The 16,646-nt window shown below is 37.3% G+C and overlaps 1 protein-coding gene across 4 annotated transcripts in view; it reads left to right on the forward strand.

Annotated features, from left to right (window-relative positions):
* The window catches only part of GRM5 (glutamate metabotropic receptor 5), a 468,644-nt gene that overhangs the window by 321,675 nt on the left and 130,323 nt on the right, over positions 1-16,646 (forward strand). For all 4 annotated transcript variants that reach the window (XM_044752744.2, XM_070490466.1, XM_044752743.2 and 1 more), the window contains exon 4: positions 13,364-13,599. In XM_044752744.2, coding sequence (XP_044608679.1) covers positions 13,364-13,599 — 236 coding nt within the window. The remainder of the gene's footprint in view (positions 1-13,363; positions 13,600-16,646) is intronic.

Genomic DNA, 16,646 nt, shown 5'->3' on the forward strand with positions numbered 1-16,646 from the left:
TGCCATTTTAAATTTTCATTTTTCATTTGTGATATTTGTAATTTGTGCCTTTTCTCATTTGTTCTTTGTTATTGTGGCCAAGTGTTCATCAGTGTTATTACTCTTTTCAAAGAACCAATTTTTACTTCAACATTTTTTTCTCCTGTACATTTATATTTGGTTGCAGCAATTGTCCACATATCTTTATTTTTCCATTACCTCTCTTTTCTGGCTTTAGTTTACTTCTCTTCTAACTTCTGTAATTTACTCCTAAGTGCTTTGTCTTTAATTTTTAACAGCTTTACTATGATATGCCTCGGTGCCTAGGAATTACTTTGTATTTATTTTGATTGAATTGATTATACTTATTAATCTGTGTTTTATTGGTTTGGGAAAACTCTCCACCACTATCTCTTCAAATATTGTTTCTACCCCTTTCTCTTTCTCCTGCCCTTCTGGGAATCTAATTACATACATTAGGTATTTTCATCATGTTTCATATGTGTCTCATGCTTTTCTTTTCTATCTTCAAAAATTGTCTTTCTCCATGCGTCAGTTTGGATATCTTTTACTCTTATATGTTCAAATTTTTTAAACTTCACTTTGGTTTATTCTGCTGAAAACAACATATAGATTGAGTTCTTAATTTTAATGATTGAATTTTTAATAGCAAATTTCTCTTTTCTTTTTCATAAATTATTCTGTCAACTAAATTCTCTCACTTTTCATCTATTGTCTTGAATGTATTAATCATAGTTATTTTAAAATTCACTCCCTATTAATTCTAATGATGGGTTGGGATGGATTTTATTGCCTGTTTTCCCTGGTTTTCAGTCATTTAATTGTTTCTTCTATGTTTGTTCATTTTCTATTGAATGATAGACAATGTTGATGAAGAACTGTACAGATAATCTGAGGCTATGTCTCATGGTACATTCCTCCAGAGAGAATTTGCTTTTGCTTCTTTCCAGAAGTTAGAACAGAGAGAGACCATTTTAATCTAGTTCGTTATGGAGATGATTTGAAGTTGGGTCCCATTTTTGTCGGGGCTTGTCTTTTTCAGGTTTGGCCTTATAACCAGGGTATAGCTTTTAAGGATCCCAAATGAAAGCCTGGTGTGTTTACTGATATTTTTTCTTCTTGGAGGTCCATGATTCCAATTCTTTTTTTCTTCAATCCTGTGTGACTACTTAAAGCTCTGCTCATTTTTGCAACCTGTTAGCCATTGTTTTATGCTCAACTTCTAAGCTATTCAGCAACTGCCTACAAATTGACAAGTGGCTCAAGGGATAAAATAGCACCAAATTTCTATTTCAAATCTCTTTGCTTCTCTTCTCTCCCAGATATTTGCTAATCATGTTTTGGATGTAATGTTAGCCCAGGACTTGAAAAACTTTTGAGCCTCACCTACTACTTTTGTCCCAACTTCTTAGCCTCTCATCCTTGCCCTTCATTGAATTGTCTCCTACCTTAAAGGGAAAGTCTTACCTCAGTATGTATTTTTTCTCTCCAGGATCTTGGTCCCTTGAGTCCTAGCTTGAGTTTCTATTATGTGACTTACATTTTCAGTCTACTTGGATTAACTATGGGGCATGTGGCATCTAAATTTTTCAGGCTTTTAGGTTCTGACTTTTGTCTGGCTTCTTATTTAATGACTATTTCTAAAACTTAATCCCACAGTCAGAACAATTTTCGATTATTTACTGGCCTTCTACAGCTTGTAAATGTTCACTGGTAAACCATATCTGATAGATGTGAGAAGTTAACAATTGACTTGGTTTCGGTGGGTGTCATGGGGATATTTTGTCAAGGAAAAACATGTTGCCTGAAATTGAAATGTGAGTTGAAGAGAGTCATTCTGTGTTTATGTACAGATATCAAGGTCTCTTGAGCAGCTTCTAATAGCTCTTTTCCTTGAGAGTAGAGAGACTCTTAATAACTGCCAGTGTATTCTACAAAGATGAGCATTTTATCAGAAGATGAATGCAATGGTTTAAGGCAATTCATTGTTTACAGACTCAAGGAAGGAAAAAAAAAAAGAAACAAATTCCAAGGTAGGGGTGTGTGTGTGTGTGTGTCTATACATACATATAACAGAAATTGAAATAACTCTTCTCTCTACATTTTCATGTACAAAGCCAGATAACTTTGGATACAGATTTGCATCAAAGACCACATTAATAGCTTGTACTGGTTCAGTTTTGGCTTCCAGATTAGGCAGACTGAATTTGAATCCTGTATAACCCTGGGTGATTTACTGCTTTTCAAGCTGAAGTTTCCTCACGTGAAAGGTGAAGATGTAAAAACATCTACCTCACAGGATCATACAATGTATGTATAATAGCTGGCAGAGAGGAAGCATACATAGAAAGTGCTTAGAACAATGCCTGGAAGACAGCTTAGTTTACTGGCATTAACAGAAGAAATCAGTCCAATTCAGTGGAAGAGCGGTTTTCAGATTGAAAACTGGAAGGTTAACCCAAATAAGGAAGCCTCATGAAAAAACATTTAAAAAGTTATGTAAAGCTGTGGATGCAGTAGCCTACTCGTAATGTGCTTTCTCTATTTAATTGAATCCATTATCTTACTATATTACACATTTTACATGGTTGCCTTAATTTTCGCATTTCTCCAAATGGCTATAATATGATAAGAGAAATAGTAGATTGTGTAATTCACAAAATAATCAATCTATTCACAAAGATTTTTCTGAGCTTCTCCTCCGTGAAGGATGCGTATGGTAAAGAAGCATCCCTGGAGGGACAAGACTTTACCCCAGAGGGGAGAATGCCTGCCATCCTGGAGTCTGACTCGAGGCACGGTGGATATTCCAACTGTTCTAGTATGTTTAATATTGTCCCTCATTTTCTGTAATCCCTAAGTCTTTCAAAGGCAGTCTACTCTGGCCAAACCCAGAATGAGATCAGATGTCCTAAGATTGTATTCCTTCCAATATTAATGTGCTTTGGCCTTCCAAGTGAGGAAATGTAGGAGAGAGGTGGGGAATGAGTAATAACTTTCTATTGCTGTGTTACAAATTACCACCAGTTTAGCAGCTTAAAAAAATATTCATTTATTATCTCTTACTTTCTGGAGGTCAGGAGTCCATGTATGGCATAAGTGGGTTCTCTGCTCAGGGTTAAACAGGCTGAAATCAGAGTGTTGCCTGAACTGCATTCCTTTCTAGAGGCTTTGTAGAAGAATCTTCTCCCAAGCACATTCAAGTTTTTGGCTGAGTTCAGTTCCTTTTGGATGTAGGCCTGAGTCCCCGTTTCCTTGCAGGTTGTTAGTGGGGGTAAACTCTCAGCTCCTAGAGGCGACCTGCATTCCTTTACATAGTTCCCTCCATCTTCAAAGTCAGTGATGGAGCTCCGCCTCCAGCTCTCTCATGTCAATCCCTTTCATATTTGAATCTCTTTGTCCAGGAAAAGCCAGTCACTTTGCAGGGATTACCTGATTAGGTCAGACTCTCTGAAAATCATCTCCCTATTTTAAGGTCAATTTATTTGGAGCCTTAATTACATCTTGAAAATCCCTTCACAGCAGCACCCATCTAGATTAGTGTTTGACTGAAAACATAGGAGAAGGTGTGTATATGCCAGAGAGCGGAAATCATGGGTGCCATGTTAGGATTCTACCTGTACAGTCCCAGCTCTACACTCTGCTCCCTGTCCTCCATTATGTGCCTTTTACATGGGATCCCCTTAAAACACATTTCTCAGTGCTCTCATCACTGTATGTCATTGCTTCAGAGGCTCTGTGAAGTATGGAAAGGGCTGGAGTTTTGGAGCTAGAAAGACCTGGGTTTAAAACTCCTCTATATTTGCTGTGGAGTTCTGAGTAGGTTACTTAATCTCTCAGAGCCTCAGTTTCCTCAATGGTAAAAACTTGGGCTAATAATTACTACCTTTAAGACCTGCAGAGAATTAGGATAAGTGATACAGTGGAAATCACCTGACTTATGCTAGACACATAGCAAACTTCAGGTTCCTGATTTTGCATCCTTCTTTTGAATATTCTGATACAGCTCCTGCAATCCACATCTACTTATTCCTTAGAAAGCCTTGGAAATGAGAAAAACTAAGATGGACAAACCCCAGAGATAAACTGATTCTCAGTAAATAACCTAATCATTTTCTCAAAAATTCCACATTGTGCTTCTTTTTGGAATTAAGTAATCCATTGGTGTTGACTGGTGTATATTCACAAGAACTTTTATTTAAAAGCTCAATATCCTTCTTTGCTTTTTGCTATTATTTAGATATTCTAAGACCTCTTACTATCCCAGGCGAGAAAAAAAAAGGGAATATTAGATGAAGACAGCTAAGCAGTCATAGACTCCCACTATTAGAAAGCAAAAAAAATTCCAAAAATATCTGTTAAAGTGCTATTGGTAAGAGAGTTGGCAGGATGATGATTACATGTGGGTAGAACAGCAGTTTCCATAATAATTATGTGGGTTGCGAACAGATTTTGAAAAGAAATGCTGAGATGTGGCCTAATGAATGTACTCATTAACCTTAATAGCATTAGGTAGAGAGTGGAGACCATTTTGGAGGGGGAACCAATTCAGTCTTTCAGAAGGCACTTTTTTGTGTGTGTGAGGAAGACTGGCCCTGAGCTAACATCTGCTGCCAATCTTCCTCTTTTTGCTTGAGGAAGATTGTCACTGAGCTAACATCTGTGCCAATCTTCTTCTATTTTATGTGGGATGGTGCCACAGTGTGGCTTGACAAGCGGTGCAAGATCCTCATCCAGGAAGTGAACCTGCAAACCCTGGGCTGCCTAAGTAGAGCCTGCAAACTTAACCACTACACCACAGGGCTGGCCCAGAAGGCACATTTTATAAGGCACATCTGACAGCATTGTTTTCTCAATTGAAAATAAATATGTCAGGTTATCTGAGAAGAATTCTCTGTAATTTGAAGTTTGTCTTTTAAAGTCTAATTTTTAACAAGTTATGTTAAACATTTCTTGAGTGCTTCCTCTGTGCCAGGCATTATAACAAACATAAGGATGAGGAGTTGTCCAAAACACAAAATTGATAGTCTACATGGGGAAAACCTAAATAAATGTATTTAACTTTAATACAATGACGAATGCCAAACTAAAAGCACCATAATATTACCCATCTGAGAGAAGATCTCTTCTCTTCTTGCTCACCACTCTGTCCCCACATTTAGAATATTAGTTACTCAATACTTGTTCAGTGACTAAAGGAATAAATGTCACTGGATTTTGGAAGCAGAGGGGCGGGAGCTGTCGAGCCCAGGGGAGCTTGAGAAAGGTTTTGATCAGTTGTGTTCAAGTTCAGTCTGTCTGCTTGATAGATGAACTGGATTTTATCAAATCAGGAAACCTGGGAGGAGTTGAAAGGATGACACTCTGTGCAGAGGGAATAGCCTACTCAAAGGCTTGGAAGTGTGAAAGTGTGACATATTTGAGAAATAAGAAACAACACGCTGTGTCTCCAATACACAACGTGTGTGCTTAGTCTCAGGAGTGCCAATATCATCGTGATAAGCAGGACTTAAGATTTCAGTGAGGAAAAATAACTGTGTGTGCCTGGCACACCCATGCTCCCCCTCCTCACGCACACACATGCTCACGTCTCCTGACACACATTTAATGACTGCCAACTTGAAGGAATAATTATTCCGATGCCTGAATTTTTCATCAGGTATTGCTCCTCTTGAAACAGACTTTGAGGTGATTTATTTATGTTGTTTGCCCATCACTGATGCCTCCCCAAGAACTCTGTGGAGTTATAGTAAATAATCGTGTTGCCATTTGAGAGTTCAACTAATGAAATCCATACACATTGTATGTGATTTTCCTTCCATGTAAGCACATCAAGAGATTGTAAATGTAAGAACTAAGAGTTTGGAAACACCCAGAATACTAATTGAGGTGATCTGGGAATAATCTGAGGGAGGCAGGACAGGAATGTGATTTTCAGTAAGTGATGATTCAGTGCCTGGAAACCTAATGAATTGTACTCTTCGTGGAAAGATTGAATAAAAATGAAAGAAGATCTTTAGTCTGAACGATAAATAAAGAAAATTCCAATGAGCTGGAGGTCAGCAATGCGCATTCAGGCAGCTCATGCCTAATGGACTGTTGGCTCCTTGAGGGCACGAATTGGAACCTACCACAGTGTATGTGCAGTCTGAGTGCACAAAAGAAGCATGCAGAATGTTTACTGAATTAATGAATTGGAATGAATAGAACATGGGAACTGTTACGAAATGATCGCCCAATGCAGTTTTTGGTTCTATATATATTTTTCTGTTTTCTATACCAATAACTTAAAATACGTATTGATAGGAAAGAATATATCATCTGCATTGTGCAGATTTAGATTTTAAGGGAGACAAAGTTTAAAATTATTTAGCCTCTCTACTCTAGCATTCAATAATTCATAAAACTTTTCATAATATCCAAGAACTGTTTTTGTTCCTGTTAGCGTGTAGCCCGTAGGGATCTCCACATGCCAGAAATATATTTTAATATTGAGTCTAATGGTTGTAAACCCTGCAGTAATTATTTTATAACCATAATCCCTTCTTTATATATCACTAAGTTAATACAATGAATGATAAAAATAATAATTCTAAAGTTAAAATATTTTTAAGGATAAGTGTTATAGAGTATCAGGTTTTTACAATTCTAAAATTTTCATTTCTCTCTCTTTTTTTTTTGAAGGCCAACAGCTATTGCTCAGCATACAAACATAAACATAGTAGAATAGGGTAGGTTAATATGGTGCTGAGACCACAGATAAGATAATTGTTAACTTGTATTTCTTTAACATTCAAATCCTTTATATATGTAGAGAACAGATAGAAATCCAGGAGAAAAGAAGTGCTAGAGAGCATATAAAGGGAAATCTGATCATCACTGACCCAACTTGTATTCATTTCTTCCTTTTTCACACCAAACCTGTTCTGTGCCTGTATTTTACGGCCTAGGATGTGGAGCTACAATATTGCTAATCTTCTCCTATAAACCAGGAAAGTCCCCCTTTATTCCCTATTCTCCACACATCTAGATTCAGGGATTCTTAGAATTCCTTCCAACTAAGGCTCTTCATCCCAACTGCTACTGCTTTAATTTAATCCTCCATCAGTTTCCTTGACCACTGCAACACGTTTTCTCACTTGATTCTCTAATACTCATCTACAACTACTCTGATCTATCACTCACACTGTTACCACAGTTCACCCCCAATTCTCATCTCCCCTCATATCATTTCCCACCTTAAAAGACACCACTGGCTCCCCATTACCTGAATGATAAAGTCTAAAACTTTGGGGATGGCACCAAAGACCATTCACAATTGGTCCTCCTTAGCTTACTTTCTCATTATTTCACTATCCTTTGCACTCTACATAGCTGCAGTGCTTAATATTCACCATTCCTGATTCAAAAATACCTTCTCATTGTCTAGAATATTTCAAAATACTATTATCATTCCATTATCCATATTTTTCAAACTCAATTCAAATCTTCTCTTTCTAAGAAAAGTTAATTATTTACTGATCCTCTCTCCTGTTGCATTTGGTTCATATCTCAACAATACTTGGGGGTTTTTCCTGCTTTTTCTCCCCAAATTCCCCCAGTACACAGTTGTATATTTTAGTTGTGGGTCCTTCTAGTTGTGGCATGTGGGCTGCCACCTCAACATGGCCTAATGAGTGGTGCCATGTCTGTGCCCAGGATCCAAACCAGCGAAACCCTGGGTCGCCAGAGCACAGGAAATTAACCACTCGGCCACAGGGTCAGCCCCAACAATACTCATTTGTATGTGGTCATTTCTTTATACATCCATCCTCCTCTCTTATTTCTCCACTAGACTGTGAGCTGCTGAAGTTTAGTGGCTAGAACCTACTCAACCTGTTTTTCACAATTGCAATACAACTTCAACACATAGTAAATGTGATAGAGTGCATTTTTCACACCATATTCACTGATCCTCTCTGAAGGAAAAATCATACACACCTGTCCCATCCAGGTCGGGTTTGGCCATATGACTTGCTTTGGTCAATGAAATGTGAACAGAAGTGATGTGCGCCACTTCTAAGCAGAATACTTACAAGTCGTTATGTGGTTTCATTATGCTCTATTTTCCCTTCCACATGATCAGTCACGTCCCAGAAGGAAACTGCTCTTTCAAAGTGTGTCTCAGAATGAAGCTGACATGGAGCAGAGTTTAGGCCATCTGCAGTGAACCTAAAGGCTGAGCAAAAAATAAAATTTTGTTTCAAAGCACTGAGATATTGGAGCTGTTTATTGCCACAAAATAATTTAGTCTAAGATGGTAGATATTTGATAAATGTTGAAGAAAAGAAGGAAGCTTATAGAGAAAAAGAAGATGGATTTTGGCTGGAGAATTCGAGTCAATTTTGTTTTAAACAAGAATCTTCTGTTGAAAACAGATAAAAATTAAACTTTCATGAGTTGCTAATTATGAGAAATAATGGGAATTGGAGTTTGTGAGGAGAAGGGAGGAAGGGTAGATGATAGAGTAGGAGTAGATATTTTAATAATGCCATCTTTGGAAGAAAATGAAAGCAAACTCTTGCTAAATGAGCACGTCCTTAAGATGTCTGCAGGGAAGATTTAAGGGAATTTAAGGTATCGATTGAGGAGGGGTTTTGAGACTGGGTTATACAGATTGAAATTCCTTCCTTGGTTAAGCCAACCTAAGCAAGTTAAAAATGTTTTTTCCTGTTTCAAATGTCCAAGTTACTCTGTTTCTATGGCCAAAGAAAGACTGGAGGCCTGACTAAAACAACATCCAAATGAGAATATATATGTACACTCAATTCTTGTTTTTCAGAGTAGTTATGTTCTGTAAATGTGCACCAAACACTGAACTAATGACTACTGACCATTGCTCCTGGGGGAGATACAGGTTTAAATTGCCGTGAGCCTATAGTCACTATGTTTTCATCAACTAATCAACATAAGCGTGGTTTATGTGTGTTCCTGTCTAAAAGACAGTTTACTTAATATATAGCGTTGATTCATTAATATTGAACTCTCAGAAAACAGCACTTTACTCATGCCTGAATGCTGCTGATTTAACACATGTATTTTCCATGCAAAGTATATCACAGCCTTCTTGCATTTGGGAACACTAGATAACACATTAGCACTATGCCTGGGGTTATCTTAAACAGCAAAATCAACAAAAAACACACAAAAATGCAAAAAAACTTGGCAATAAGTAGACCATGACAAGGACACTTGTTTATAGTATGAAAGCTGAAACAAGGAAGCAGAGGGTCACTTGTGCAACCTCAAGTGGGGATGTGTACATCAGGAGGCTCAAATTTTTGGTCACTGTGCACATCTGCAAATGACCCCAAAAATTTCAGGAGTATTGATTTGGGGGTTGCAAATAAATTTTAGAATAGGTGAATTTGCAAATGCAGAATCCGCAAATAATGAGAATTGACTGTATATCAAAGAATTCGAAAGTAAATAATGAAATGGATTATGAGGAGATTGGTAAAATGCCCACCCATGAGAAGAAAGAGAGATTAGAGGGATGGATGGATGGATGGATGGATAGGTAGATAGATGAGAGAGATGGAATCTAGAAAATTGCCTTAAATGTAGTACATTTCCAGTTTCTTTCCTTGTCTTTCTCCTCTTTTTTTTTCTTTTCCTGATTTGGTAAAATATATGTCACCCAAAGGCATTAAAGTAGTGCCAGAATCTTGACAGTCCACTCTATCAATGTAATGGAAGGCATTAGATAGTAGAAAAGTAAGCTTAAGTTTTTCTTGGCACTTAATTTTCCTTTGGATTTATTATTCCTTACTTGGAGATACCCTATCATCTTAACGCAAATCTTAGAAGGACTTTTTTATGACAGTGTTAATGTTTAATAACCTAAAGTCAATACAGCACCATCTAATTTAGCCAGCATGGGACGAACTTTCTCAAGACATAGCAGATATTCCCGAATAAGTTTAAATAGAATAACCCTGTTTTGTCACATAGATACTGGAATTTTCTGTTTACACACAATCTCCTTTATGATTTTTATTTTGTTGTTCAATGAAAACATCTGGAACAAAATTATTTTAAACATAACTCCAACTTATAGGCTGCTAATAAAGCATCATCTTTTACTAAATTCTTCAATGTAGAGAAGAGATTTATACCTGGAAAAAAAAGCTAAAGAACATGATGAGAGATGAGTAAATTAACACACTCTGGGCCTGACAACTTTCTTCTTGGAAATATTACTTCCAAAAAAGTTTATCAAGACAGGCTTTTTACAATTCCCATTAAATTCGATAAATGAATTGTGAAGGGTAAATTGGACCCATTATAATCGTACATTTCTTATGTAATATTCATAATCTTAGCGTTACATAAGCACGAGCTAGTGTTAACAAAAGGAGCAATTTAAATTCCCACTTCCTTGGAGAATGGGGCTCTGCCTGTCAGACAGAGCTTCCTGTCCCATTTGCAGCACGCCCATGCATATCCTCAAGTGCCAATGAGACCCACACTCTCATATCAGTGATATAATAAACCCTCCAAAACAGAGGAGAAAATGAGGCAAGCAAGCCCACTTCATTTCAACTTGTCAGCTTTAAATAAAATCTTCTACAGCTGAAAATGAGAAAGTTAAGGGAAGATAATGTGTGAAATAATCAAATTCAACATTGGGACAAAACATATTGCATTATTATTTTTTCCTGATCTGCCTTGAAAGTTTTTGAAATTTCACCGTAGATAATTTTTAATGAAATACCGTCTTGTCAAAGAGGACCTGGAGGAAGAAATGATTTATTTTGTTTATTTTTTTTATCGCGTTCCACCCACCGATGCCTTAGGAAATATCTCAAGTTATCTCAAGTCCCTATGATGTCTTAATGAGTAATCTATGACCTTTGAAACAACTCTCACTATCAATTTTTTAAGTCAGAGTAGATATAGCAGACCATACTGAAAAAACTAAATGCTTTTTGTCATATTTGTTTTAATTGATTACTTACATAATATGTTTCCTGGCACTGATTTTATATGCAAAATATTGGAGCATGCTTTCTGCCTACAAAAAAAATGTATAAAGGACAAAAATGCATTTGAAGGAGGATAAAAATAAATTAAGATTCTGGCAAATGGAAATATCTGAAAATGATGAAGTGAACAATGATGGCTAATGTAAATCCTTTCCTTCAACCTTCCCCTGGTGCCTGCTTCCCCCTAACCCAGCTTCCCTCCAGATGCTTTCCTGCCTTGCCTTCAGGAGGCTCCATTCTGTTCTTCCCCTCAACTTTCTCTATATCCCTTCTCTTTTTTCTTTGGTGTTACTTTTTTTCATCGTTAAACTTTCCCTTGACTTTGTCTTTCCTGAAAGACCACCTGCACTTCTTCAAAGGAAAGATAGCATCACTAGGTCCCAGCAGATACATAGCACAAGTTGTACATGTCCCAATGGGAGAGAGGATGGGAAAAGTCGTTACTGAATCAGATTCATTTTTGCCCATTGCCTAGAAAGTGAAACACCGAGACCATGAGATTGCAGCAGAGACAGGGTTTTAATCACAAGGCAGCCAAGCGAGGAAGCAAGAGAATGAGTCTCAAATCTGATTCCCTGAAAATGGGGACTCAGGAATATTTATGGGGTGGGGGCAAGGTGGTCTGCAGTGTGGAGATAGATGATTGGAGGTGAGGAGAGGTGAAGTAATTGACGATCTGCGCAAGCACAGTCAGACTTCATGCTTCTTCGTAGGATGCATGTTAACAAAATGGTGGCTTAGCATGATCTTAGTGTGGAGTTTTTAGCCTCTTGATGTCAAAAGGTCACTTAGTGGGCATCTGCACAGGCCTGCTTGATGGGCTGGTGATCTCAACTGGCCTGAACTGGAGAAGGGGCTCCTAATTCCTGAAAAACAGCTCAAATACCCGTTACCATGGTGACCCAGGCACCAGGGAGATGTTACCTATAGGAGCCTAGTGGGAGTCAGAGAGCATATTGCCTAAGCAGCACAGTAACAATGGGTGGGTGAACAACCAAAAGCTATAATCAGTAATTGCAAAAGGGAAAAAAACTTTAGTTACTAGCTACCTAATCATCAACAGCTAACTGTTTACCAATTTCAAAGTCAGTCTCTTTTTTTCCTGAGTACCCCAAGGGGTGCCCAAATTTGATATAAACATCTTTTCATGTTGTTTATTTCCAGTGTCGTGTCTCATGTATTTTCCAAATAAGCTTAGAATACTTTTCCTTATTCTGTTATACTCCCTCATACCATTATAACATGACTTCTGCAATTTCAAAGTCTTTTATTTTAAAATTCCTAGATTACTTTGAGTGATCAGTGCATAGAATGATAGTGATATTGAGGAGTCTGATCCCTGTCACCATCCTTGATGGCCCATTGTTAAGAAGTCCTTTCTTTCAAACACTCTAATCACTGATTTCATATTTCCTAAACATGATTTCATATGTATTTTCCATGGGTGTGAGGAAGATTGGTCCTGAGCTAACATTTGTTGCCAACCTTCCTCTTTTTGCTTGAGAAAGATTGTCACTGAGCTAACATCTGTGCCAATCTTCCTCTATTTTATGTGGGATGCCACCACAGCGTGGCTTGACAAGTGGTGCTAGGTCCACACTCAGGATCCGAACCTGCAAACCCCAGGCTGCTGAAGAGGAGCACACGAACTTAACCACTATGCCACCAGGCCGGCCCCTGTATATTTTAAATGTGTTAGAGAAGTATCATGGGATAAGAAAGAGTTTATGGACTATGGACTACAAGGACTTCAGGTTGAGGCTCTGACGAATTAATATTTAATAGAATGACCATAATCAGCAAGGTTCTTTTTAACCTCTCTATAATTCGATTGTAAAGTGTAAAACATAAATAAATAAACATGATGTCATAGGATGGTTAAATTAATGATAGGCACATTTTAGAAATATTTTTCATTCTCATTTTATGATCATTATAATAATTATTATAAATTAAAGGAAAAGAATGTATTTAAAGTTAACTTGACCTAAATATTAAACTTCAGTTAAGAGTGCGAATTGTGATATTATGCAGCTTCCATGGATATACTGTATTTTGCAATCAGTAAAATTCTGCCAAGAGCCTTAGGTTATTCTCTGCACTTCAAGGTAAGTGAGGTTGGTGCCTTCCAGCGCTCTTACACCCAGAATTCCCATTGTGTTTTGCACTTTTTATTCTAACAAGCTGCTATCTCAGTAATCATGTAGGAGTAATGTAAGACCATAGTGTGGCCTGAGTAGCCATTTAACTACTAATCTTTTCAAAAGGAAAGCAAATGGAATCATTTGCTTAGAATATACCCGTTCTAAGCTGAGGGGTTTTTTGTTTCCCCGCAGTGATGGCTGGGCTGACAGGTACGATGTGACAGATGGATATCAGCGAGAAGCTGTTGGTGGAATCACAATCAAGCTCCAATCTCCCGATGTCAAGTGGTTTGACGATTATTATCTGAAGCTCCGGCCAGAAACAAACCTCCGAAACCCTTGGTTTCAAGAATTTTGGCAGCATCGTTTTCAGTGCCGGCTGGAAGGGTTTGCACAGGAGAACAGCAAATACAACAAGACTTGCAATAGTAAGCAGATTTATTGTTTCATTTAATGTGGTTCAGGCTAAAGCTCCCATTTAAGTAAACTGTGTCATGGGGATAGTGGCTGTAATCTGTTAGAGAAGAGGACTCTTACACAAACAGAGTGGATATTGCCGCTTACAGCGAGCAATGGGTTTATTCCCACTAAGTAAAACATATCAGAGCAACTTTTACTCCACTGAGATTTCAAACCATTCACTTGTCTATATTTATATCGTTCAAGAAATTGGCACTGTGCTAAAAAGATAATGTGAGCTCCAGAGAGGAACTATTCTTGACATCCTTGAAGGCAAGAACTACATTCTGTTCATTTCGGTTATCTTTAGCAGTTAGCACAGAGTGAGGCACATGGCAAGGGTTTCATGCATTTCTGAAGAATTAATAAGCAAATGCTGCAGGAAGAACTGATTGCTACTTCCATCAATAAACTATAAAATAGTAGCAGAGATTTGCTATGTATTTTATGATGTTTCAGGAGACGTCACCTGAGCAGAAGTGTTCATTCAATCATTCAACAAGTACTTATAAGGGTTTACAATGTGCCAAATATTGTTTCAGCTGTAAGGGTACCAAGATGAAGCAAACTAATTCCTGCCCTCAAGGGGTTTAGCATCTAGTAAGGAAGATGGTCATGCCAACAAAAATTACAATACAATGTTGTAAGTGATACAATAAGGGTTAAACAAAGAGTTGGGTTATTATTATTTGTAGCACATCCAAAGAGAATCTTAACTCTACTGATGTGGTAGGACCAATATTGATATGTATGTCAATGCCTGCCTGCAAAGGTTAAGGTTTGTTAAAATTGAGAAGGGATTTGCTGAGACTGACTTACACCACATTGTGTAATGAGAACCCCAAATGCATTTGCATAGGAATAAAATTTTTTAGTTGGTGGTATAGGTGACTTTATCCATGATTCAGGAACACAAGAGTGCACTGAGGCAGTGGGTTTGAAATCCTGGCCCATGAACCAATTCCAGTCCACAGAGAAGTCATCATATACTAGCACTAAAATGAGGAAATGGGAATAGTGTAGCAAGTTTTTCATAATGCATTTTCCCTGAGTTCATGTCCATCCTATGTTTCTAGTATCAGTTCATTCTTTTGTGAAATGAAGAGGTAGTAAATGGTGATTTGTGATTGTTTTTAAATGTCACTATGGCTAAAATAAGAACTTGGCAACCTTATGTCAGTCCCTATTTGGATAGTGGGAGAGGAGAGGGCTGCTGGAGCGTAGGATATTGTATTGGTCAGTGAAACCCAGAAATCATAGGGACACAGTGTGAGACTGTGTTTCCTTCCTCTCATTTTACTTGCTAATGCTTATCCAAAACCTTCAAACACTCATTCATTTCCTTTGTTTTTATTCTTTATTTTCAAGAAAAAATGTGTATGAATAAACAGCATTGTGACTTATGTTTCCCAGTTTCAATTTTCATAGCTAATTTCATATTTTTCACAGTTCTACCCAATTTCTGAAGGACACAGACATCTTTCCTCTGTCGAGATTTGGGGAGCATATACCTCTCTGTGTTCCAATTCTGTGATTGTGTACAGGTTACTGTAAGTAGCTCCATTGGAGGAGTTATACAGGATAAGCAGTTAATCTGATCTCATCTCCATTTCCTCTTTAGTAAGGAGTGAGTGACATCCCCAACCAGTGTGACTAAGGGAATTTTTCCAGTTGGTCTTCACCCTCTTTTTACTCATATTCTTCCTTTCCTACTCCTTTTTATCTGAAATGTCTTCTTCAAATAGTTCTTTGTTTCTCTGACTCTTTAAAATTTTTTTTTTTCTGGAGGTCTTACTTAGATATAGTCTTGAAAAACTCTTTTAATTGATTTCCATGAAAAACACTATTTCTCTGGAAATTGTTCTGTAAGATCCTCCCCTTGAACCTGTTGCTGTAGCTCTCTGCCTCTCGCATGAGCACCCTGATGTGACTTTTCTGCTCAGATCTGTTCCTTGCTCTAGTACTGGAGTGCACTCTTTAGTCCTCCCTTGGAATCTTATCAGACAACAGATGTCATTTAGCACATAAACATAGACACTTATATGTACTACTCTGTTATTCTTCTCAATGAGGAAAGTACTATTATTATCCTCATTTTAAAGATAACAAAACCAAGATTTAGAGAAACAAAATAACTTGCTCAAGGTCACATAACTATGAAACACTGGAACTTCGGATTGAACTCAGATTTGTCTAGAGTTTAACCAATATGCTATAATTTATACTAAGGAGGTAGAACATATTAGAAGTTTAAAAAATTACCATCAAATTTGCATTATGTAATAGACAATATATAAGTCAAAGATACAAAAAAGAAAAATAAATCATAAAATTATTGTGGATAACAATAATAGATCACCAAATATTCAATCCCCTCTACTTTTAACCATATTTCCTTTTTTACCTAAATGTCCTTTCAGCATCTCAGTCCTCATCTTCAGAAAGGCCCCAGGTAGTTTACTCAGAACGCTTCTGAATATGGCTAGTGTTTTCCTAAATATAATGTACTTAAGCCTTTTCATCAAGCAGCATGCATAAGACAACATTTTGAGTTGGAGTGGTAAGAAATATTAGGAGTTTATAATTCATGTCAGACAAGGAAGCTTTACCTTATTCACTGTCTACAGTACCTTAAACCTAATAATAAGTCAATAAGCAAAATGTCTGGACCCAAAGAATGGAAATACCCGGAGCTAAATTACTGCTTATTTTTCTTAGGAGCTTTCAGGAAGGCAAAGTATAAAAGCTAGGAGAGGTATCTAATTCTAGTAGTCTAGAATTAGCAGCAGCCTTATAGAGAACGAAGTAGAGAAAAGCTCTGAGGAATCAGAAAGTGTAAGGAAAACTCCTAACCTTGAATAAGTAACAAAATCACCCTGGAAATAGACCATTAAATACTAGAAATTAATTCTGAATAGATTACAAATAAGTGTTTTTTTTCATCTGGCCAGAAAACCAATGTGACTAATAACAGCATAATGTTAATGGGAAAGCCACTAATGCTACTTGAGTACAA

This window comes from Equus asinus, chromosome 20 (genome assembly GCF_041296235.1).
Source record: "Equus asinus isolate D_3611 breed Donkey chromosome 20, EquAss-T2T_v2, whole genome shotgun sequence".
Classification (NCBI taxonomy): domain Eukaryota; kingdom Metazoa; phylum Chordata; class Mammalia; order Perissodactyla; family Equidae; genus Equus; species Equus asinus.